The sequence below is a fragment of the Vombatus ursinus genome, unplaced genomic scaffold (genome assembly GCF_900497805.2).
Source record: "Vombatus ursinus unplaced genomic scaffold, bare-nosed wombat genome assembly UNPS02014785.1, whole genome shotgun sequence".
Taxonomy (NCBI): Eukaryota; Metazoa; Chordata; class Mammalia; order Diprotodontia; family Vombatidae; genus Vombatus; species Vombatus ursinus.
Window position 1 is genome coordinate 11,445,682 of NW_020954563.1, and position 25,281 is coordinate 11,470,962.

At 48.6% G+C, this 25,281-nt stretch overlaps 1 protein-coding gene across 1 annotated transcript; it reads left to right on the forward strand.

Moving 5' to 3' along the window:
* Positions 1-2,933: 2,933 nt before the first annotated feature.
* SNTA1 (syntrophin alpha 1) lies at positions 2,934-21,692 on the forward strand. The gene is made up of 8 exons (XM_027867165.1): positions 2,934-3,270; positions 5,596-5,781; positions 11,927-12,110; positions 14,430-14,640; positions 14,827-14,957; positions 15,920-16,116; positions 16,253-16,440; positions 20,931-21,692. The coding sequence occupies exons 1-8, from the start codon at positions 2,934-2,936 to the stop codon at positions 21,021-21,023; spliced, it is 1,527 nt and encodes a 508-aa protein (XP_027722966.1). The 3' UTR covers positions 21,024-21,692.
* Positions 21,693-25,281: the final 3,589 nt, after the last annotated feature.

Below are 25,281 nucleotides of genomic sequence, written 5' to 3' on the forward strand. Positions count from 1 at the left end.
AAAAAATGTTTGTTGACTGGCAGACTTTGGGCAAGTCACAACTTTCTTGAGCTTCAGTTTTCTTGTATGTAAAGGAAGGAGGTTAGACTAAATGATATCTCTAAGGGCCCTTCTAGCTCTACATTCATTCATTCATTCATTCAATAAACATTTATTAAGTGCCAGGCACTGTGTTAAGTGTTAAGTGCTGGGAATACAAAAAGAGGCAAAAGACAGTCCTTACCCTCAGGGAGTTCACAATCTAATGGGAGAGCCAACCTGCAAACACATATATATGGTATATACATATACAAATAGGACATAATGAACAGAGGGAAGGCACTAGAAGTAAGAGGGGTTACAGAAGGCTTCCTGTAGAAGGTGGGATTTTCGTTGGGACTTAAAAGAAGTCACGGAGATCAGTAGTCAGATCAGAGGTGTGAGAGCATTCCAGGCACAGGGGACAAGTGAGAGATGTAATGTCTTGTTTGTGGAACAGCCAGGAGGCCGTGTCACAGGACCAAAAAGTACAAGGCAGTAATTACAGTATAACAAGACTAGAAAATTAGGAGGGCTGGAAGGAAGGACTTTGAATGCCAAACACAGTATTTTGCATTTGATCTTGGAAGCAATAGGGAGCCAATGAAGTTTATTGAGTAGGGGGACAGCATGACCAGACCTTTACTTTAGGAAAATCACTTTAATGGCTGAACAGAAGATGGATTGGAGTGAGAAGAGACTTGAGGAAGACAGACCCACCAGCAGGCTACAGCAATAGTCCGGACATGAGGTGATGGAGGCCTGTGCTAGAGTGGTGGCAGTGGAGAGAAGGGGGAGTATTTGAGAGATGTTGCAAAGGTGAAATAGACAGGCCTTAGAGACAGCTTGGATATGGGAGGGGGCAGGAAGGGTGAGACATAGTGAGAAATCCAGGATGACTCTTAGGTTGTGAGCCTGAGGGACTGGGAGGATGATTTTGCCCTCTATAGTAATATGGAGGGTAGGAGGGGGAAAAGGTTTAGAGGAAAAAATGAGTTTTGTTTTGTCATATTGAGTATAAGATGTCTATTGGACATCCAGTTTAAGATGTCTGAAAGGCACTTGAACATCTGTGAATCTAAACTTCCTGGGGCTATCTACCCCAGCCCTGGATACCAGGCTAGAAAAAATTTTGGAACAAGGGCAGAAGCTCTGGGTGGAAAGGATGGCAATGCTGCGTAGAAATCTTTTCAGCAGGAGTTGGTTTAGTCATTGGCTGGGAAAGTTATTGTCCCTGACTGCAGGGAGGAAGGCTAAAAATCCAAAGGCCTAGCTGGGAAATGGTAACAGGAAGTGCCAGAAAGGCCCCTAGTAAAGACAGAGGAGCAGCCACCCTTCCCCCTAATAAGGATTGTCAAGGCTGTTGATAGCCCATAAAGCTGTGACCAACCACTTAATCAGATCACACCCACCCAGTCTTGAGAGCAAAGCCCATCTGCCCAGTGATTGTGTCACAGCCTGAAGCATCCACCCCACATGCTACCAGCATGACCTTGGGCAAATCACTTGACTTGTGTGTCTCAGGTTATTGGTAAATATGAAGTATTGGTAAAATGAAGGGGGTGGATTAGATGACCTCTCTAAGTTACTTTCCAACCCAAAATCTATGAATCTATCTTTCTTTGAAGTCCCATGGTCCAGGACAGAGGTGTCAAACATATTGGAGGCAGACAACAAACACTTTCCTGAGTGGCTGGAACCAGATTAAAATGTAATTGGGTAAAATTGTAAAAGAAACATTAAAATACAATAAAAATATGGATATATCACACTTTAAAATGAAGTCAATATGTATCCCTGGGGGATTCTTTATGTATGGATTAGTGGTTCCTATTTCTGTGAGTTTGACAGGTCTAAGGGAATGAGGAACAAGTTTCTAAAAGAGGAGTCAGATATCAGGGCTCTCAGACCAGCTAACTCTTGGGTTAAACTTTTACTTGCTGAATTCAACTCTAGGGTAGACTGAGCCCCCTCTCACAATCACAGTCAAATATCTAGGCCACCAACCTTCCTCCAAAGGGACCAGTCTGTGACTGATGGAGGTCAAGGTGAAAAGAGCCCTGAATTTGGAATCAAGAGAGGACAGAGAATCTGGGTATGGGGTAAAAGTCTGGGAAAAGGCACAGAGAGACCAGATGGAATGTTGATATATCCTCTAGTTAGGTAGTAGCAAGTAGGCCAGTTTAGCTGAAAATGCTGTATTTTCCAGGTGGGAGAGTGGGAGGGAGTGAGGAATAATTGATCCAAAAAGATAGGTTGGAGTCAGGTTGTGAAGGACTTTAAATGCCAAATAGAGGAATTTCTATCTTCTCCTAGAGGCCATACGGAGGCAGCAAAACTTGAGCACGGGATAGCCTTGGCCATGGTCAAGCCTGGCCTTCCATCCATCATCCTGTTCTGCCATTAACTCTCTGACCTTGGCCAAGATCATCTTCCTCTCTAGTCCTGTCTTTTGATTTGTAAAATTAGGGAGCAGGCTGGGAAGAGGGCCTTCCAAAGTGGTTGGTGTCCGTTTTGCCCGCATTTATCTGAGGGTGGAGGTCAGTCCCCTTTCCCGCCTTTCATTGGGGTATCCAAGCGCGTCCTCCAGCACCAACACGTAGTCCGTGCAGATGAACGCCAGGAGAACCCGCCCCGTCCAGTCCTGGGATCTGGGACTGTGATCCGGTGGAAGGGAGAGAAAGGGGTGACCAGTATCCCTTTCTCTCCCGGCCGGGGGGGCGGGGGGCGGAGTTGCAATCGGGCCCGGTGCCCGGTGCCCGCTCTCTATCTCCCCCACGGTGCCCCCGGGCCGCCGGCGGGGCGGGGAGGGAGGGTAGAAAAGGGGCGGGGAGGGGCGGAGAGGGGGCCGGAGCGCTCGCTGGCCGATCGCTTGCTCGCTCGCTCCCTGGTTCTCTGGCTCCCTGGCTCCGAAGATGGCGGCGGGTAGGCGCTCCCCGAAGAGCGGGCTGCTGGAGCTGCGCGCTCCGGGTAGCGCGGGGCCCGGGCCCTGGCTGCGGGTCTTGGTCAGCCTGGCAGCGGACGTGGTGACGGTGAGCGCCGCGCCGGCTAGCGGCGAGCCGGAGCCGGGATCGGGCTCCGGCTCGGCGCCTGCGTCCACTTCCTTGCCCCAGCTCAACGGCGCGGAGCCCGGGGCGCCCGCAGCCTCCGGAGCGCCCCCAACGCCGCCGCTGCCCCACGCGCTGCTCAACCAGAAGCGGACCGTGCGCGTGGTGAAGCAGGAGGCGGGCGGGCTGGGCATCAGCATCAAAGGTAGCGGCCCCGAGGGCACGGGCTGGGGGACACGGTGGAAACACAGGGGCGGCGGCGGGACGTGGGGAGGGCAGCCGAGCCAGGCTGAAGGTGAAGGAGCCCAGGATGGGAGAGCGACGGAGACAAGAGGGGTGAGAGACGATCTGCACCCTGGCGCTTTGCCCGGGACAGCCCTGTCTGGTTGACTGACTGTCTGACTGTCGGGGTCCCCTGAATAGGCGCAGCATTTGTGGGAGGGTGACCACGATGGGAGCCGATCAGGCCCTTGAAGATCAAGATCAGACCATATGGAGACAAACGCAAGTTCTTACCCAGTTGCTCGCTCTGCAAACTTCACGGGACAGCGGGGCCTGGCAGGCTGAGCTAGTGGGCAGGGCCTCCGTGAGGAGAGCTGCCCAGTCTGGGGACTGGCTGGGAGCCTGGCTCCAATGGGAGCCTCATTGCTCCCTAGTCCAAGTCTCTGGGAGTTCCATGGAACCTCCACAGGGTAGTGCCTGTCCCCTGTGGTCTAACTCTCCAGTCCAGCCTGTTGCCCAGTACATAGCACTCCTTGACCCTCCCACCTTTGTACTCAACAGTGATGCTCTGCTTGTGTTAGGCTTTAAAGCTTGCTTACAAAGCTGTTCCATAGTATCTCACTGGAATCTAAAAACCACACTGTGAAGTAGGTTCTCCACCATTTTACATGTAAAGAGACCCAGAGAAGTTAAATGGCTTGCTAGGAAGTATCAGAGGCAGGATTGGAACCCAGGACTCCCAGCTCCAAGACCAGGCACTGCTGCCATCTCCATCTGCCTTGTCATTCAGCTTTCCATAAAGGCAAGGTCTGGCTTCTAGGCTGACATCTCAGGGCCATTATAAGGGTGGGGGAATCTTAGTCCATGGTCCCTCCCACTTCAAGCCTCCTGGCATCTTCATCTCTCCTACTCCCCCCCCCCCTCTTATTTTCCCCACTTTCTTGTCTTTCTCCTACTTCTCTTTTCTCTAGCCTCTCTTTTCCCTGAATTCTCTCTCTCCCCAGAGCTATGTGGATGCATATGGGTCTGGATAGGGAAGCAATTCCCAGAGAGCTAAAGGCCCCCTTGTCCTGGATCTCAGTGCCATACTAGGACATCTTTAGTCACAGATGGTTTTTGTGGCAGAGAATAGACAAAATATTCCCTGACATCAACAGTAATAGCCATTAGAGGTAGAGTTAGAGTATTGGGGAGGGGAATCCCCTCTTCCAAACTGATATGTGAATGGCAGGATAAAATGCTATCCTAGTCATAGAATAGAATTTCCCATCATAGAGCATCAGATGCAGCAAGGACCTTACACTGACTCCTTTATTATTTTGTAGAGAATGAAAAGAGGGAAGATGAATTATCCCAGGTCACACAGGAAATTAATAGCATTCAAAGAGACTAAGACCAAGGTCTTCTGATCCTCAGCCCACAGCTCTCTTTAGTACCCCATAATTCTCCTGTACCTTTGCCTACTGCTGGGTCAAGATGTCCCTCCTTCCTTCTCCATGGAGATGGCAAAGGTAGGCAGCTAGGTCTCCCCTGAGAATAGAGCCTTGCCCTTTCCAAGTGGGAAGGACCCAATATCTCTAGTTCCCTCATGGATTCGGGCACGAATTCTTCTGGTCTCCTCAGAGGAAGTCATTTCTCCTGAACCTGATCATGACAGCCTCAGCTAATGATGTGCTCCTATTTCCCTTCTCTGCTTTTTGCTTTGGAGAACAGCTCATGAACTTGGAGCTATCCCTTCAGGTCTGGCATCTGTTGGGAGGGATTCTTCCTACAGACAAGTGTCAGGGTCCAAAGGCCACACAGCCTCTTAGCTAAGGCCACTCCTCCCCCCCCCACCCCGAACCACACACACCCTTTCCTTTAAATAAGTCTTTTGAGTCTAATGTACTCTCTGGGGTTCTGATAAATCCCTTCCTCTCTTCCTAAACCACAGCTTGTCCATCCATAAAATGGAGAGAGAAGTGTTAAAACAGAATGTGTATTGGAACTGAGAGTCAGGAAACCTGGGTTGTAGTTCCAGTTTTGCCACTAACTTACTGTGTGACCTTGGGCCGGTCATTCTCCCTCTCCGGCCTCAGCTTCCCTGTGTAAAAGGAGAGGCTTGGACTGATAACCTCTGAGGTCTCTTCCAGTTCTAATAGTCTCTGGTTCCATTTTTAGGATCCTCCTGCCTCCTTCTATGCCTTTCCTACTCTAGTGCCAGCAGGTACTTATTGAATACCTGTCACCCTGATTCCCTGACATTGGAGCCTGTTTCCTTATCTCCACGTGTGCCTACGTGTGTACATGTCTGTCTGTGCATCCTCAGGTGGCCGAGAGAACAAGATGCCCATTCTCATCTCCAAGATCTTTAAGGGGCTGGCAGCTGACCAGACAGAGGCTCTGTTTGTGGGCGATGCTATCCTGTCGGTGAATGGTGGAGACCTGTCCACAGCCACTCATGATGAGGCAGTGCAGGTGCTCAAGAAAACTGGCAAGGAGGTGGTTCTGGAGGGTAAGCGGTGGGAGGGCAGAGTTGGTAAGGGGAGTTATGAAGGAGACAGTCCTATTGCTCACTCCTGGACATTCCTCACCCCCTCCTCACTCAGGACCTGGGAAAGTTATCCTAAGATCTCAAGGTTTTTCATTGAATTGGTTGCATTTGTTCATGAAAAACCATGTATTTTTCATATTTAAATATTTCCCTTGGTTTCTGTTTTTAGAAACCAAGAGACTGGAGACCCTGGCTGAAGCCTGGGGTCTTGGGTTCTGGTCTCAGCTCTGTAACCAACTTGCTGTGTGATGTTGGGCAAGTCTATGGACCTCAGTTTCCCTGTATGTAAAATAAAGGAATTGAATTCAGTGGTTTCTAAGGCCCTCCAGCTGGGCCATTCTGTTATTCTAAATCTTAGAAGGGGTATTGGAGCAGCTCAGCAGGAGTCCTTTGATCCAAGGAATCAGTGTGGAGTGCAAACAGCACCCTCGGGGGAAGCAGACAGCCAGGCCCACCGGGCTTCCCACCTAGATAAGGAAGTATTTTGTGGCTCCAATATACCTCCCCCATGTCTCCTGGCCTCAGTCAAACTGAAACCTGTTAAAGACCTTAGTGTAAAAAGGCCAAGGGCTCCCACTGCATCCAGGACCATCTCCAGTGGTCCTGATCTGTATCTTGCCACTGCACCCAGTTGGCTCTGGAGATGAAAGTGAGGCTGGGAACTTTGCACAGCCCTCCCTCCCTTAAATCCAATTCACTTGCATGTCATGGCATCACCTCCCTGATGTCATGGTTCTCTTTGAGAATGAAGGACAAACAACAACAGTAACAATCCTTGTCTCCTAGGTCTTTTCTGTCAGTCATGGGCAGGTGGAGCTAAGAGTAGGTTTGCTCAACAGTACCCAGGGCAGATAGCTGAGAATGGAGCCCCATGGGAGCCTATAGCCTCCTACCTCTGTTCCCTCTGACTTTAAGAAGCTAGTCTTCCATCAAGTGGCCAAACAAGTTAAGCCTTGATCTAAGGCCTATTCCTGTTCCCTTAGCTTTCCTTTGAGAAACTACAGCCCTAAGGAAAATAGGACTGTCTACCTGTGGGGTAGGTAGAGAGAGGATCAAGTGCTCTCAGGGATCAGGCATGGTGGTGATAATAGGTATCCCAAGATAGAGAAAGAGAAGCCCTGAGAGGTAGAGAAAACGGCTGGTTGGGGCAGGGCCTGAAGCCTTGGTTGTGTCTGGGCCCTTCCGTTTCAAATCTGGAAGCTTCTTCTAACCTGAGCAGTCTTAGGGAATCATGTCATGCCTATGGATCCCTTTTTGCTCATGTCTCCTTGGGTTCTTTTCCTTCCCATAGAATGGACAAGATTGGAAGCAAGCTTGGCTGGGCCTGCTGGGGTAAAGGGCTGTTGAGAGGCATAGGGTATATCTTGTGCCCATGGGAAATATGGAGAGGAAGAGGTACTGCCTGGCAGACTGCTGACCCTGGACTTGCTTTGGACTAGTCAATCCTTGTTCCATGATGTGGTAGCCCTTGCCCTAATATTGGGAGGAGGGTGCACCTCTGATCCAGTGACATAGGCTCCCTGCCCCAGTCCCATAACTCTCCTGTCTCATCTTCCCTGGTGCTTAGTCCTGTTTCCGTGGGCACTTGGTGATCCCTCCCATCAGGGCAGGTTGCCAGGTGAGTCAGCCTCTCCTGTGGCCCCCAGCTTTGACTCCCAAAATTTTCTAATGCCTGTTCTCAAAAGACAAGGGCAGATGGGAGGAGTGGGCAGCTTGGCACTCTATTCAGGCCTAGGAGGGTGTGGAATGCCCAGACTGCAGTGTGTGCAGAAATCTCTGAATGTGACATCCTTAGGCCAACAAGATGATGGGTCTGTGGGGGGAACGTGACATCCCCTGGCCAGAGAGAGAGCAGTGTGTGTGTGTGTGTGTGTGTGTGTGTGTGTGTGTGTGTGTGTGTATGTGTGTGTGTGGACATCTCCCCTCTACTACCATGGAGTACCAGGCCATGCCACCCTGAAGGAGCTTGAAAGCTCATGGTCTCTCCCTGCTTAAATCAGTTCCCTTGTCTGGTTGGCTCTGTTGCTGGACCTGCTCTATGGACAGAGCTGTGAGTGACTACCTAATGGGATGGAATGACCTAGTCCTGGGTCCAAAGAGGCAGTAAAGAGCTTTCTTTGTCCAGAGAGCCCTCTGGGGCTAGCAGGCTTTGAGGAAGATAAAATTCCATTTCTAGCACCAGGGAAGACAGAGGGCAGCCCCCAAAATATGGCAAGGCCAGGAAATGCCTAGGCGAATGAGGCCATGTTGGTGATTTTAGAGCCGACGTGTTGGACTGCCGCCAACATTCCTTAGCTGTAAATGTTCTGTGTGCTGAGACCTGCCCCCATTGCGGTCCCACTAACCTTTGGGTGGCAGTTAGGGAACATTGAACAGTATGTACAGCCACAGAACATTTGGAGGAAGAGGGGCAGGGCTCAGACCTAGGAGGGATGTGTCTTGAGCTCTGGCCTCTGCATTGTGGGTAGGGTAGGCTACGCGCTGGACACTGGGCCTCTAGGAGTTCACACTATTTGGAGGATTGAGGTGCCAGGGGGTACTGAAGCCAGTCCTTCCCCTTCAACCAATCTTTCATCAGAGTCCAAAAGCATACTGAATGCCAACTATGCTTAGACTCAGACTAAACATACCTAAAGACTCATACCTAAACAAGATAGAGATTCTTTCTCCCAGTTCTATCCCCTCATTCCTTATTGGAGCTGTTGTCCTGGAAATGGGGTTAGAACTCAGCTGAGGCAAGGTAGAGTCATTTTGGGCACTGTGGCTGGTGTTTCCACGACCTCTTGGGCACCTAGAATCCCCAAGTATGGATCTATGGTATTTACTTGCCCTTTGTGACTTTGGAAAAGTCACTTAACCTCTCCAAGTCTGTTTCCTCATCTAAACAAAGGGATTGGATCAGATGCTTTCCAAGGTCCCTCTTGACTCTGACATTCTAGGATTCTGTTATCTTAATTCCCCCATTTAGGTCCCCTGGTAGGTGAGGTGGGCCTGGCTTATGCAGGTGTGAACCATGAGCTGCAAAGTCCCTTCAGAGGAAGCCTGATTTGGCACCATAGGGCAAATAGAGAAGGGGTATTTTCCTACCCTGCCCAGCTTGCCTGCCCTCAAACCTCCCCTGTTACTAGGCATTAGGAGGTCCTTTGGCTCTGTTGTACCCCCTGCCCTAGGATGCCAGTACCTCCTGACCCTTGCCCTGCCCTGCCTAGTCTTGAATTCTTTACTCTCTTCATTTGTTTTTTAATACAGAAAATTTGGGTTCTATCAGCCAGCACCCTAATTCAGTCACTTGGGGGAAGGGACACTAAGTTTCTAAGTTTCAGCTGCCTGGTACTTGTCATAGAGTGTAGCCTGAGGGCATTCTGTGGAGTCAGGGATGTGGAGGCAAGAGACACAGACTTTGTACCTCCCTTTCTTGACTCCCACATCCAGCATGCAAAGGGGTCCATGCCTCTTCTAGTAATTGCTTGAGTCTCTAGGAAGCAGTCATACCACAACTGACCTCAGACTCAGCCCAGGTTGGAAGAGAGCACCAAACGAAGTCATGGAAACAGCTGGGTTAAGGCCAAACCTCCGGAGATTCGATCCTTGGACCCACAACCTGTCAGTTTTGGTCCTGCCTGAGAGACGTGGAAAGTGGAAATGATGGGCTTGGTTCTCTCACCCGTGTGGCTCAGATTCACAAGCAGCCGAAAGGCAGGATAGGAGGTGTGCATTCAGTTGTGAGCTATGAGCTGTTAGGGTAGATGAGAAAATTAGAGATTGGTGTGGACCAGAGTAGTCAGGTGGGGCTTGTTGGAGGAAGTGGTTCTTCAGTGGGCAGACGTTGAGATGCTTTGAAGTTCTGAGATCTGGTGCTCATTGACCTTGGGTCAGGGTGGCAGCTCCCTGACCTGGAAACCTGTGATGTGCTTCTGGAGACAGAAGGAGGCTGGGCCTGGCAGGAAGGGAAGAAGGTCTGTAGTTATGGGCCCACTCTGAGAGCAAAGAGAACCCTTTTGATAGGTAAGTGTTCTTCTTTTCAGGCCTAGGGTTAGCATCCTAAGGTCAGTCAGGCCTCTAAGTATCCTCTGAGGAAGAAGCCTAAGGCAGATATTCTTTACTTTGAATCTCACAGGCTCTGAGGTTAGCTTCTTTTCAATGGATGAAGGATCATGATGATCTTACGGGGTGACTTAGGAATGGGGTTGCCTCAATATTCTGTCCGCTGGGCTATACCATATGTGGACCAAAAGAGAAGCCCCATCTATCCACCTCAAAGATCCCGAGTCCCTGGGGAGGTGTTTGGTGTTGGGGGTGGCCCAGGATAGTATTGCTTAGCAATAAGGTCAAATAGTGATAGTGTTACTAATCCTTGCCACGATGTGTCTTGAGTCTTTGGGTAGGGATACTCCTTAGGAGCCTCACTGTCTCTGCTGTGGCAGTGGAGATCTCAACCACAGCCCGTCCTGAGGGTGGGCCCATCAGCTGCCCTGGGGCTCCCTCACTGCCAAGAATGATGACTCAGGCAGAAATGAAAGAGGGCAGGGAGGCTCAGAGCCAAGTCTTTTTATAGCTAGGCATTCAGGCCACGTGTCCACGGGGTCTGCGTGTGTGTAACCCAAAACCCCAGCTTTGGGGCTGGTAGAAAGTCATTTATAGCGTGTTCTGCTTGTCCCACACTATCAAGTCTGTGTGGGACACAGAGGGCACCTAGTGAGAAGGGATGACCTGGCTCAGGGTGGGTTGCTTTCTATTTTTCTTCTGCTCTTTAAGGTTACTCAGTCAACAGAATAATGTTGGGGCATCTCCTATGGACATAATATGAGCTAGGTACTTTGGAAAGATGTAGGAAAGATATAGGCCTGTTTCATGCAAGCATCAGACATACACACACACACACACACACACACACACACACACACACACACACACAGGCTTTCTGTAGCCTTGGGTTTCTCATTGTTGATCAAACCCAGGGAATAGGCAAATGAGGCTCGTGGCCTCTCTTTGGAACCTTCCCCTGCTATTCATTGGCACTGCCAGATACTTTCTGCTAGGAGGGACCAGAAGTCTAATCAGGTGTGTGAGGGACAGCTAGGTGGAGCAGTGGAAAGAGCACCGGCCCTGAAGTCAGGAGGACCTGAATTCAAATTTGACCTCAGACCACTCACTAGCTGTGTGACCCTGGGCAAGTCACTTAACCCCAATTGCCTAAAATAAATAAATAAATAAATGAATAAAAAAAGAAAGTTTGTGCACCAACCACAGGGTCCAGGCCAGGGGGTCAGTAAGCCTAGTGAAGGGGGCCCAAGTGCTGTGAAGCACCACCACTCCCTCAGGGCAGGCGCTGTTGAATGGCCTCACTTCTCATTTGGAGATCTGTATGATGGTAGAATGAATGCCCAATTACCTCATTTTACATGTGGAGAAACTGAAGCTTAGAGAAGACTGGGGTAATTTACCCAAGGTTATATATGCAGTGAGTACAATAGAATTGGAGCATAATTGGGATTAGAATTTGCTTGCTGACTCCCAGCCTTGAAGTCTTTCTGCTGTTGACAGCCCTACATGGAATCGTTGAGGATCTAACGTCTTCTTCTTAAAACCAAGATGTTTCTTTCTCCTGGTGTATGGCTTCTTGTCAAAAATGAACCCTGGTCTTAGCTGGCAGACAAAGGGAAGGAAAGAAGGAGGGAGGGAGGGAGTCTGCGTCTCTCTGAGTGAGAGTGTGAGGATGCAGCTGTGCATGTGTCTCTGTGTCTGTCCACGTCTGTGTATCTGCGAGTGTGTGACCCCGACCCCCTCGTTTTACAGAGAGGAAGCAGTTCCAGAAAAGGGAAGTGACTTGTCTGAGGTCACACAGCTAGTAAGCCTCTGAGCTGGGACTAGAACCCAGGTCTCCTGGCTCCCAGCCCAGAGCTCTGTCTCCTGCCCTTTGTGTAGGACTGGTTCCCTGCGGACTGTTGTGCTCTTGGGTGGTAGCTGAGGCTGGGCTGGGTCAAGCTGAGAGTGATTCTTCTGTAGTAAGACTCGATGCCCTAGAAACTAAGCACCCAGAGGTGGGGAAGCTCCGTGTTGGTGCACTGGCTGAGTGTGACTCTTTGTCACCGTCTCCCCTGGACAGTCAAATACATGAAGGAGATCTCGCCGTATTTCAAGAACTCTTCGTCAGGGGCTACTGTAAGTTGGGAGTCACCGGCTGCCTCCTCCCCGGCCCTCTGCCCCCAGGACCTCAAGGAGGGGAAAAACGTCTCCTTGAAGATGGCATATGTCTCAAGAAGGTGTATCCCCACTGATGCTGAGCGCAGGTGAGGATCAGCCCCAGGGTGGAATTGAACCTTGAGCCCAGGAGAGGGTGGGCTCTAGCGGGGAGTGGATGCTGGGTACAGGGTGAGGATGGGCCCCAGGAAAGACTGGATGGCTGTGGTTAGGCTCTGGTGGGGAGTGGTTGCTGAGCTTAGGTAAAGACAGGCTCCAGGTGGCTTATAGCACAGAACCTGAGGCTGACATCAAGTGATTGTGAGTGTGGGTTGCAGTGGGGACTGAAGGAAGAGAAAAGAGCCATCACGGGGGCTGGTCTTCAGGATTATCAGATGGCTAGGGATTTCAAGGGTGAGGGGAACAGGAGACCCGACATTCCCCCGACCAGTCAGGGCCTGAGAAGTATTAACCTAACGCAGCAGAAAGCACTTGGACCTAGATTCTAATCTAGACTGTCAACTGACAAGTGGTGTGAGCTTGTACAAGTCCCGTCCCCTCTCTGGGCTGTAGTTTCCTAATTTCTTAGATCCTCTCTAAGGTCCTTCTAGCCCTAATGCTCCCGGGCTCTAGGCCTTGGTCCTAATCTACTAGGGTGTCAATAAGTCAGTAAGTCAATATACATTATGTGTCTGGCACTGTGCTGAGAGGAGATGATACAAAGAAAGGCAAAAGACTGTCCCTGCCCTCGAGGAGCTCACAGTCTAATGGGGCAGACAGCCTGCAAACAACTGCATACAAATAAGGAATATACAGGGTAAATTGGAAATAAGCAACAGAGGGAAGGTACTAGAGAGATTGGGAAAGGGTTTCTGTAGAAGGTGGGATATTAGCTGGGACTTGAGGAAAACCAGGAGGTGGTGATGAGGAGGGAGCGCATTCCGGGCATCGGGGACAGCTGGAGAAAATTCCGGGAGCCAAGAAGCAGTGTCTTGTTTAGGGGTGCACAGACAAGGGCTCTGGGATAGTGGCAGTGACTTTGTGGTCACTGTGAAGACTCCTCTCAGTGCCTTTCTACCTGGTGCCTGATTGTTCTCTATGACCTTAGGAGGAGGCAGGCCAGGGTCCTGAGGATTAGGGAGAGAACCTTGACCGTGGCCAGGGTCATCTAGTGGCCCAGAAAGAAATCAGAGCCCTCTGACTGGCAACTTGTCTACAAGTAGGGGTCGTGTCATCCAGTGCTACTGCCCACTTGGTTTTAGCCTGTCTAAACTACTATCTTCTCTGAGCCTGTATCGCACTGTCTGAGCTTTTTCAAGGCCCAGGTAGATGGTGTGTACGTGATCTTCCCTGCCTGAACCCAGGGACCCCCAGGCCCAGTGGAAGCACAGTCTCAGCTCATTCTCTACTCTGCCCTACCCAGAGCCTGGCCCTGAGGCCCACCCTAGATTCATAGACTAGAAAACAAGCAGGGTCCAGGACTGCAAACTGAGAGCTCAGTCCTCATGCTGAGGCGTCCCCAGGATGGCCTGTTGGGCTATGGGAAGGAAGGAAGAAGCGCCTTTGAGTTCTTCTAGAGAAATATAGGTAATTTTAGAGAAGTCTATGTAGGCTTATGTGGGTGCCCCTGTATGTTAGAGACGTGGAGCAGCTAGGTGGCACAATGGATATGGCTCCAGGCCTGGAGTCAGAAAGACCTGAGTTCAAACCAGCCTGACATTTACTAGCTATGTGACCTGGGGCAAGTCATTTAACCTCTATTTGCCTCAGTTTCTCATCTGTAAAATAGGGATAATAATAGCACTTACCTCCCATTGTTGTGAAGTTAAAATGAGATAATATTTGTAAAGTGCTTACCATAGTGCTTGGCACATAATAGGTACTATATAAATGTTAGCTACTGTTAGCTGTTATGTCTGTATATATGTGTAGGCAGGTGTGGTACTGACGTGTGTAAATGCATGGTTGATGTGTTTGACCTGAGATATGTGAGATGCAGTCTATGTGTGTGGTATGTGTGACTGGTGTTTGTCTGCAGTTTATTCTCCACATCATCCATATATCTGGGGGGCGGTGTGTGTATGTGTATATATATATATATATGTGTGTGTGTGTATATATATATATGTATACACATATACACACATATGTATATAGTGTATATATAGATGTAGTATTTATATATAGTATATAGGCATATCTATAGATTATATATATGTATATGTGTATATATGCATATGTGTATATGTGTGTGTGTGTATGTATGTGTATATATATATATATATATATGTATATAGGGGTGGTATTTGCATCACAGTGTGTGTTCAGTAATATGGTAACACCCAGCTTTCTTGGGTATTGTAGAGGGTGGGAAGTGCCCGGGCTGCTGATCACGACCTGGCTGTCCCTGAATTGACCTCTGTCCACAGGTATTTGGATCTCCGTTCCGCAGATGGTCGTGACATCCTCTTCCTGAGGGCCAAGGATGAGGCCAATGCTCAGGCGTGGCTGGCCGCCGTCCAAGCTAACATCAGTGTCCTTGTGCCCTGGGTCACTGATGAACTGCAGGCCCTGCTCACAGGCGCTGGAGGTGTTGCTGGGAACAAGGAAATCAAGCGGATAGGATGGCTAACCGAGCAGGTGGCCTGCATGAGGCTGGGGGCTGGGGGGCTGTCCCCACCTGGCTCAGGCAGGGCATTCCCTTCCCTTGGGCCCTTCATCCTGCTTCCTCTCCTCTTCGCCACTCCCCTTCTCCACCCTCCCTTGTCCTTTTCCTTCTGGACCCTATCCCCCAAGTCACCCTAAGCTCTTCCCTCTGTCCTATAGCTCCCAGGTGGGGGGACAGTGCCTGTTCTGGCCGTGCTGACGGAGAAGGACCTTTTGTTCTATAACAGTCTCCCCCAGAACCGAGATGCCCTCAACGCGCCCGCCCGTAGCTCTTCGCTCATTGCCACAAGGTACCTCCTGCACCCAAGCCAGGGGCCCCATCCCTGTCCTGTCTCTTTATGCTCTGTCTGTCTAAGCTTAGAGCTCCAATCAGTCATTCAATCAGCTGGCACTTACAAAGTGCCTACCATGTGCCAGGCACTGTGCATACAAGACAAAGATGAACCAGTTCCTGCCTTCGAGGAACTTACATTCTGCTGGGGGTAGACAACATGAATGTTGATAAGTGTATAAAAAATATGTACGTATGAAATATGAGGTTAATTTTGGGTCTAGGGAGACAGGCTCTGTCAGCTGGAGGGATCAGGAAAGACTTCCTGTAGAGGGTGTTATTTAAGTAGAGTTTTGAAGAAAGTAAGCTGCAGATGAGAGACGGGAATACCCTCTTGGCGAGGAAGACGGCCAGTGCAGAGGGCCAGAGACACACCTGGCCTAGGGACAGAATGGAAGGGGGGACGTGGCCATTGTCACAAAGATTGTATTGTTTGAGGTGCTGATGCCTCAGACAGAGAATAGGGAGCTGGGTAAGGTCATCCAGGATTGTAGGAAGAGGAGAAAACACGGATGACAACAAAGATAGCCAGCCCCTGGCAAGTTGGCATCAGAGCAGCAACACAGGCCATGGTAAGGCTAATAGAGTTAGTGGATGAAGGGTTGGATGAGTCAATTCAAAGCCCCTCCAGAGTGGCAGCATGGTACAGTGGAAAGATAGCTGGCCTCAAAGCCAGGAAGATCTGAGTTCAAATCCTGCCTCTGATCCTTCTATTACCTGTGTGACCTTAGGCAAATCCCTTCACCTATCTGGGCTTCAGTTTCCTCAGCTGTAAAATGAGGGGGTTGGGCTAGATGGCTTCTGAGGGCCTTTCCAGCTCCAGGTCTCCAATCCCTCTGTAGCTGTATTGGGTGCAGCAGGTGGGGGTGGTGGAGGAGGGGAATGCATATTCTTCAGATGTCTTATCCTCATCCCTCCCAGGCTGGTGCATTCAGGCCCCTCTAAGGGCTCCACTCTCTATGACTCGGAGCTATCCTTTGTGCTGCGCTCGGGGACCCATCAGGGTGTGGAGACACACTTGTTCAGTGTGGAGTCATCCCGGGACTTGGCAACCTGGACCCGCCTGCTGGTGGATGGTTGCCACAACTCTGCAGAGGTTGTCCAGGAGGTATCCACAGGTCAGAAGCTGAGAGGGTGCCCAGGGGGAGGGCTGTGTATTCTGGTGAGTCATGCGGTGGGTGGGCAGCCTCGGGCAGGGGAGCTGGGCTCCGGAGTCTGCCTAAGCCTCATGCCCTCCTCTCCCTTCCTCCTCAGCCTGCACGTGGAATGGGCGCACGTGTAGCCTCTCCGTGCACATCGACAAGGGGTTCACCCTCTGGGCGGTGGAGCCAGGCCTGGCGAAGGCCCTGTTGCTGCAGGAGCCTTTTGAGAAGCTGCAGATGTCTTCCGACGATGGCTCCAGCCTGCTCTTCCTGGACTTTGGGGGTGCTGAGGGCGAGATTGTGAGTGGCCTGCACTGGGGCTGGCAGGGAGAGGGGAGGAGACTGAAGAGCTGGTGGGCTGCGGGGGCAGAGGGGTGAGGGATTGAGGAGACCAAAACGGGGAGGGTGACGAAGACCTGAGGCTGCTTCCCCAGGGCCCAGGAGGTTCCCGGCATCACCCCGCCTGAAGCTTCCTCTGCCCCTTCTTCCCACTGCCCTCTTCTCATTTTCAGTTGCTGTATCCTACCTAGAGCACTGGCTAGACTAGCTCTGATAGGGGAGCCTTGTAGCCCTGACAGCCTTATTAGCAACATCGAACAATTATTGGGCACCTATTGTGTGCCTGGTGGTAGATTTGGGAACAGAAATGAATCAGAGAAGGCTCAGGAGGACCTGAGTTTAAATCCTGACTTGTTTATTGTTGTGTCAGTTATGTCCTACTCTTCGTGACCCCACTTTTTGAGAATTTTTTTGGCAAAGATACTGGAGTGGTGTGCCATTTCCTTCTCTGGTTCATTTTACAGATGAGGAAGCTGAAGCGAACAGGGTGAAGTGACTTGCCCAGGGTCACACAGTTAGTAAGTGTCTGAGGCTAGATTTGAACTCAGGAAGATGAGCCTCCCTGACTTCAGGCTCAGCACTCAATTCACTGTACCCCCTGGCTGCCCTGCTTACTAGTTGTGTGACCTTGGGCAAGTCACTTAAATAAAACACGCACCTCTGAAGGGAATACGTACGTATGAAGCGATAGTGGATAGAGTGTTTGTATCATGTCACTGAGAAAGAAATATATACATTTGTACTCTGTGCTTTAGTTTCCTCATCTGCAAAAATGTTGGTGGTGGGGGGAGGTGTGAAATGGAAGGCCTTGAAACCTAATTATTCTATGATCCCTATCTAAGCTCTTAAGGGTGAGGAGGAAAGACAAGGAATGTAGAGAAAGCTAAGAAGTGTAAGACTGTAAGGACAAAAGGAGGACTCACAAAGTCAGGGTCATAGGACCTCCATAGATATCGTTATGGGATGGGTGGGTCAGGGAAGGCTTCCTGGAGGAGGTGGGACTTATGTAGGCTGTGAAAAGCAGTAGGACTTAGATGGGGAGCCTGGGAAGTAGCCTGTCTGGTTTGGGGAATCTGTGAGGAGACATCAAGCTTGAGCAGAAGGGTCATGTTAAGAAGCTATGGGAGAGAAGGCTGGGGTCTGAGCATGAGAGACTTCAGATTGCAGGTAGAGGAGCCTGGTCCTGTGCAGGGCAGACAGCAGCCTCACTACCCCTTCCCGCGACACGTCTGTCCACATGTGCTGTGTGACTTTGAGAGGGGCGTAGCTCTGGCTTTTCCTATCCTCTCCTAGAGGGCACAGAGATCATTCTTCTGCACAGTGGTCTTGGGTTCTGACGGGTGCGCACCTGGAACTTCTGGGACTAGGCAGAGAAGCCTAATAACAAGATACTCTTGCCTGGTGGGATGGGGGGTCACTGCAGAAGGATTTCCTCTGCTGGTGGCCTTCCCTGACCTCCACTGCCTTTGCTCAGAGGGCAGAATGTAGATGCCCCTTGTTAATTTAGAGGATTTGGTCAAAGTGGGAATTGTGCATAGTTAAAAGGTTTAGCTGCAATGGATATAATATTTAAGTGCTTACCTTTAAGACCTTCTATCAATAGCCCTGGGAGGCAGCTAGTGGATAGAGTGCTGGACTCAGAGTCAGGAAGACCTGAGTTCGAATCCTGCCTCAGATACTAGTTAGCTGTGTGACTATGGGCAAATTATTTAACTTCTCTCTATTTCAGTTTTCTCATCTATAAAATGAGGAAGTCACACTCTCCAGCCTCCAAAGTACCTTCCAGCTGTAAATCTATAATCCTATTTAGTGTGGAAGTAGCAAGTTGACAGTCAAAGCCCTAAGTCTCTAAGGTCTGGTTGGTGTCCTCTTGGTCCTAGACTCAGGAAGCTGTGCCTGGGCTACTTGGGAAAGCTTGCAGTTTTCCCTTAGGATTTCCTCTCATAACTAAATGCCCATATGAAGGGAATCCCCCTGATCTTCAGGGACTTGTGCAAGCTTGGGATGAGCCAACAGTGTGATATGGTAGACACAAAAGCTTGTACACTTTTAGGGTTATGTTAATAGAGAGTTTAAGTGACTTGACCAGAGTCACACAGTTAGTAAATGTCAGAGGCAGGATCTGAACCCAGCTCTTTCTTTCTTTCTTTTTTTTTTTTAGGCAATTGGGGTTAAGTGACTTGCCCAGGGTCACACAGCTAGTACGTGTCAAGTGTTTGGTCTGAGGCCAGATTTGAACTCAGGTCCTCCTGACTTCAAGGCCGGTGCTCTATCCACTGTGCCACCTACCTGCCCCTACCCAGCTCTTTCTAATCCCAAGTCCTACATTCTATCCAGTATGGATGCCACGTTGAATATGATACATAGTGGATGGTAATAGCTCAAAGGGAGATCCAGGCAAAGTGCTCTAATAAAATTTGAGGAGGGACAGAAGACTTTGAGGCAGACCTGGGAGTGGGGTGGAGAAGGGGAGATCAGAGCAGATTTTATGGAGGAGGTGATACCTAAGCTGAGCCTTGGAGGATTGTCAACAGGCATAGACCAGGGGAGGAGAGGAGCCCATTCCTGATATGGGGGACACCCTGAACCTGTGCACAGAGATAGGAGAGGATACGACCATATCTACAAACAGCTGGATCCAATTTGGACAGTAAACCACTTGAAAGAGACAAATGCAAAGTAAGTCTGTAATGGTAGTTTGGACTCAGACTGTGGAGGGACTTTAACAGAGAACCACTGAAGGTTTCTGAGAGACATGGTAAGTAGGAGAGATTGTTTTGTTAGTTGTATAAAGCATGGATTAGAAGAGAAGAGAGCAGAGGCAGTGAGGCCCTTTAGGAGACTAGGTAGACCAGCAGACCCAGTAAGATGTTGGTGATGAATGTCTGAGAGAGGCAGCCCCAGTGAGTAGAGAGAGGTGTGCAGGAGAAAGATAGTGAGGAGGCAAAATCAGTGGAACTTGGATTGTGGGTGGTGAGGTAGAAGGCAAATATTTTGAGTCTGGGTGACTAGAAAGGCAGTGCCAGATGGGGTAGTTGGGAAGCGAGGAGCACGCTTGGCTCTCAGAGCGGTCCCCGGGAGTGGATGAGCTCAGTTTTTAGGCATGTGGAGCTGGAGATGCTTTGGCTTCTCCTTTGCCCTGACCCAACGTTTTACGTCCAATTCTGGGCCCCACATTTTAGGAATGACATTAATAAGCTAGAGCACATTCCAAGGAGAAAGTAACTGAGATAGGGAGGGAATGCAAGACTGAAGATTGCTGAACTGGGAATGTTTCTCCTGGAATAAAAGACTTAGAGGGAATATGATAGCTGTCTTCAGAGATGCCAGAAGGGCTGATTTTGGATGCTGAAGAAGAATTTGTTTTATTTAGCCCCAGAGTGTAGAACTAGAAGTAATGGGTTGAAGTTACAAGAAGGCAAATTTCAGTTCAACATGGGGAAGAATTAGCTTCCTTTTTTATTTTTAATTTTTATTTTATTTTACTCTTTGGGTAGGCAATGGGGTTAAGTGACTTGCCCAGGGTCACACAGCTAATGCGCATTATGTGTCTGAGGCCAGATTTGAACTCAGGTCCTTTTGAATCCAGGATCGGTGTGCTCTCCACTCTGCCACCTAGCTGCCCCACTTTCTTTTAAAAAAAAATGAAAATTAAAAAAAATTTTAAACCTTTTTAAAAATTTTGAGTTCCAAATTCTTTCCCTCTAGCCCCTCTCCCACCCACTGAGAAGACAACAATATGGTACCCATTATACATGTGAAATCACACAAAATATATTTCCGTATTAATCATGTTGCAATTTTTAAAAAAAAATCTTTTATTTTTACATGACATTCATTTCTGAGTGTATCCTTCCTCTCTCCCTTATCCAAGGAGTCATCCCTTGTAACAAAGAATAAAAAAGAAAGAAAAAAAAAAACAGTTTAGCAAAGCCAGCCAACACATCACTTGTGTCTGATGGCATGTGGAATGTTCCATACCCATCTCTTCTACCATTCCAATCTCTCATCTCTGCCGAGAAAGGGAGGGAGGTGAATTTTGAGAAAGAACTTTCTACCACTCATAGTTATCTAACAACAGGACTGGCTGGGGGGAGTAGTGAGTTCTTCATCTCGGGAAGTGTTCAAGCAGAGTCTGGATGACCCCCTTTTAGGGAGGCCATGAAGGTGGGATATTATTAAAGTAAATGCCCTTGAGGTCTCTTTGAGTGATAAAGGCCTGTGTTTCTCTGGACTTCCTCCTCTCTGAGCGATCTCTCTGCTTTTGTAGAGTGCCCTATCCTAGGCCTCATGCCTATTGACTGTATCTTTGTGCCTTCACTGCTGCTGGGGACTGGCAGGGGTAAGGGGGGTGTGTATCAGCATAGGCTTCCTTGGTACAAGACTGGCAAGTCTGGAGCAAGGGGAGGTGATGGAAACTTCACTGACTCAGGTTTCTTTGACCCCTATAGCAGCTGGATCTTCACTCCTGCCCCAAAACCATTGTTTTCATCATCCACTCCTTCCTTTCTGCCAAAGTCACCCGCCTGGGGCTGCTGGCCTAATGCCCCAGGGTAGGAGCTTGGGGGCCACAAAGCCCAGGAGGAGAGGCCCACACAGCTCACTGACCAACAGAAGGCAGGAAGAGGAGAGCAGAGCGTCAAGAGAACAGAGCCAGGAAATCAGTGGTGCCGGCCTGGGGTTGCCAGAAACCACTGTCTGATGAGGGCTTACAGGGGGTGACCTCTTGAGACACAGTGACCCTGTGAAGGAGCAGCTGACCCTGAGGCTGTTCCTATACCAGTGCCTTGCAGAGTGCTATTTTGTGTACAAATAAGCCATTCCTTATTTGATACTTTCATGGCCGGGGCCAAGAAGGAGCCAGGAGGATGGGAGGACAAGGAGGTCTGCTCCCAGCTCCAGGCAGGAGAGAGCCCCTGGGGACAGGTTGGCATTTGGCATAGCCGGGTCACATGGACACAGCAGGGAGCCATGCCTCAGCCTGACCCAACCCATCCGCCAGAGCCATGGCTCTTTTTACGGAGGGAGAGAAGCCCCTATGCCCAGTTGAGGCCTTTGGGCTTCCTTCAGATGTGGCCCTTCCTGGGACAAGAAGGAGGACGACACTTCTTATTTCCTCAGCCCAAATTCCACCATGGAATCTTCTCTCCCCCTTTTGTGTTCTCTTTTTTTTGCATTCTCTTGGTGAAATAAACAGCCCAACTTTGCCATGGTCCAGCTGTATGTCATTTCTGTCACAGTCCTTTCTTCTTTCTCTGTCCATAGGCTACCAGGGGACACTTGGGGAATCAGGGAGTCTGTCCTCCATCCTGCTGCCACTGACTAAGACACCTTCCTTACAGCTCTCAGACCATCTGTGTTGGGGGGTGGGGGGAGGTGAAGCAGAGCTGTACCTGGGCCCTGCAATAGCCTCCCTTCATCCTGCCCGTGTGATCAGCACTCCTAGCCTACAGAAGCCTGGAGCCAATGTGGCAACTTTGGGAGTAGAATGGGAGGGAGAAAAGGAATGACTTCTCTCTGGGCCTGTTTCCTCATCTGTAAAACAAGCAGGTTGAAGTCGATGGTATCTAAGGTCCCTGTCAAATTTAAATCCTGTGATCCTGTGATTTAGGAGTAAGGGAATAAGGATCTCATCAGGCCAGAAACCCAGGGACCCCACCTTCTCCTGGGCTGCCTGGTGACCCATCCTCAGCTCAAGAAGGGGTGGTCCTAGGTTGGGTCTGACTCAGCCAGGTGCCCTGGTAGTTTATGGTCAATATTGGAACAAAAATGAGAAACTCAGATCATTTGGCAGTTAGCAAAGGAGATTTACTTAGAGCAGCAGTGGGATATTCAACAAGGACGTGCAATGAGGACACACATCCTAAATTGGTTCATTTGAGAGAAGCTCCCCTGTTGTCTCTGAATTGTCCATCATAGTTCCCCAGCCAAGCAACAGACTAAAGTTCCGGTGGTTCTTTTGGACTTAGTCGCTAGGAAGTGATATCAGTAGCCTGACTCCTCATTAGTACCTTGAGCCAATCAAGTGTCAAAGATGGTTTCATTACCTTTAAAAGAAAAAAAAAACACCATTTCTCACTTGTATGGGGGAAGAGAGGGGAGAAGTTAGGATTCTAGTGTTCCCACCATAAGAGAAGAAGGTTGCTCCCCTTCCTTCCTTTAGCAGGGCCCAGGTTAAGGATCAAGATAAAAGTAAAGAGCCTCTCTCTACTCTTAACTACAAGCCCCAGCTTGCCCTTGGAGCCTAACTGACCTATCCTGTTTGCTGCATAGGAGCTCTTCTACTAGCCCAACAATGAATGCTGGTCAATCTGAGCCACCGGCGGGGGTGGGGGGAGAGCACCCACTCCATTGAGAGGATGGAAAGCCTTCCAGTACACATTCAGAGGGGAGCACCAGAGGGATGAGGAGGAAATGTGATTTCCTTAAGCCCAGATTTGGCTGAAATAAGAGAACTTTCCTCCCAAGGAGAACAAGGAGGAGGAACTGAAACCACATCAAAATAGAATGTTTTATTGGTGGTTTTTGTTTTTACGTTCAATCATTTGTCTTCCTATCCCAAAGCCCTCCTCATAGCTTAGTCAATACATTTATTAAGTGACTGCTCTGTGCCAAGTATTATGCTAGGCACTGAAGATACAAAGAAAGGTGAAATTCAGTCCTTGCTCTCAAAAGAGTTTACAATCTAAATAACTGTCTACATTTTGGGGCATGGCCAATGTGGGAAAATCGCTTTGCTTAACATGCATATTTGTTATGAGAGTTTGCCTTCTCTCTCTCTCTTTCTGTAGGAGGGATGGTGGAACAGAGAGAAAATAAATGCTTATTAATTAAAAAATGTATCTCAATTTGTACTCGCTACCTCTCTGTCAAATGATAGGTAGGATTCTTAACCCTTGGTCCTCTGGAATCATGGTTGGTGAGAATTTGTAAGTATTTCAAACTTGTTTGTCTTTACAATGTTGCTTTTATTGTATAAATTGTTCTCCTGGTTCTGCTCACTTCACTTTGCATCAGTTCATATAAGTCTGTCCAGGCTTCTCTGAAATCATCCTCTTCATCATTTCTTACAGCACAATAGTATTCCACCACATCTATATTCCATAAGGTGTTTAGCTATTCCCCAGTTGATGGATACTATTTACAAACTCTTTCTTTGTAGCAAGGAATAGCTAGGGAAGACCAACCTATGCTCTTATTATTAATATTGCTTTCTCCAGGCTCAGCATTGACCTCCTGATTCTCTGTTCCAATTCAATCTAACTTATTAATCATTTACTGTATGCAAAACACTGGGATTGGTCCTAGGGATATGAAGTTAAAATGCACAGCAACCCCCTCCCCCAAAAACAAACAAACAAACAAACAAGCAAAGAAACAAACAAAACTCTTCCTCCAAACAGATCTAGAAAAGCACCAGACTAAATCCTGATCAAGAAATTCAAAGCAAAGTCACAGTGAGTCCTTTTTCTAGCTCAGGTTGGCATATGGAGACAGGCTAAGAGGTCTGGAGACACTGAGGACATGTTCTGGTCAACCATAGTCACATGGAACCTTCTATTGCCCAGGAAGAGGATGTACACCAGAGGAAGTGGAGGTCTCAGATGACAGCTTTGTTGCCGCTACCCAGTTCCAGGTCACAGATCCATGGTGGACTGAAAAGAGAATCTGTCCCCCACTCCTCCCCAGCATAAGCCTTGAGCATTGTACTGAGAGGAGCAGGTGTGTGGTGGCAAAGACCTGGAAATTGCAGGGATGCCCATCGGTTGGGGAATGGCTGAACAAGTTGTGGTGTATGATTGTGATGGAATGCTATTGTGCTCTAAGAAATGATGAGCTCAATGATCTTAGAAAAACATGGAAAGACTTGCATGAAATAATGAAGAGTGAAATGAACAGAACCAAGAGAACATTGTATATAGTAACAGCAACATTGTTTTAAGAATGACTTTGAATGAATACATCATTTTTACTATTATAAATGCCTAAATTAACTATAAAGAATAGACAAAGAAAGATACTATCTGCATCCAGAGAAAGAACTGACAAATAGAAGTATGTGTAGAATAATTTTACATATATATGTATATATGTGTATATATATATATATATATATATATACATACACACACATATATATACCTATTTGTGTCTGATGGTAGCCATCTCTAGAGAGGGACAGGAGGGAAGGAAAAAAGAAAAAAAAGAAATTATCATGAAAATTTTACTGTATATTTAAAAGGAATAGCATGTTGTACATAATAGATTTGCAGTTTCATGTGCAATCATCTTTTTTTATTATACTATGTTATAGAAATGCTTGTTTTATTCCATTAAAAAATAGAAGCAAGTAGCAGTTGTGTGGCTCAGTTCTCAGGAGCAGAGCAATGTCTCATTTCTAGCTTCTAGTCCAGTTGGAAGCCTTCAGAAGAATAAAAAGGGCAGGAATATCAGACCAAAGAAGAACAGGTCTCCAGTCTGAGCTATCCCTGAGATCCTGGAACAATACTCAATACCCAAAGAAAGCAGCAACAGGCCCAGCTCAGACCTTCGCTTCAGAAGTGTACAGAGCCTGGCCCTAACATCAAGTCCAAAGTCAGGAAGTAGGCTGGAAGAATGAGCAAGCAAACAAAAATAATCCTACCATAAAAGTTATCTATCATGGTAACAAGAATTATCAAGACATAAACCCAGAAGAAGAAAAAGACTCTAAAACATCTACAAGCAAAGTCTTAAAGAAAATCAGAGCATGAGCACAAATTCAACTAGAATTCCCAGAAGAGATGACGCAAGAATTAAAAA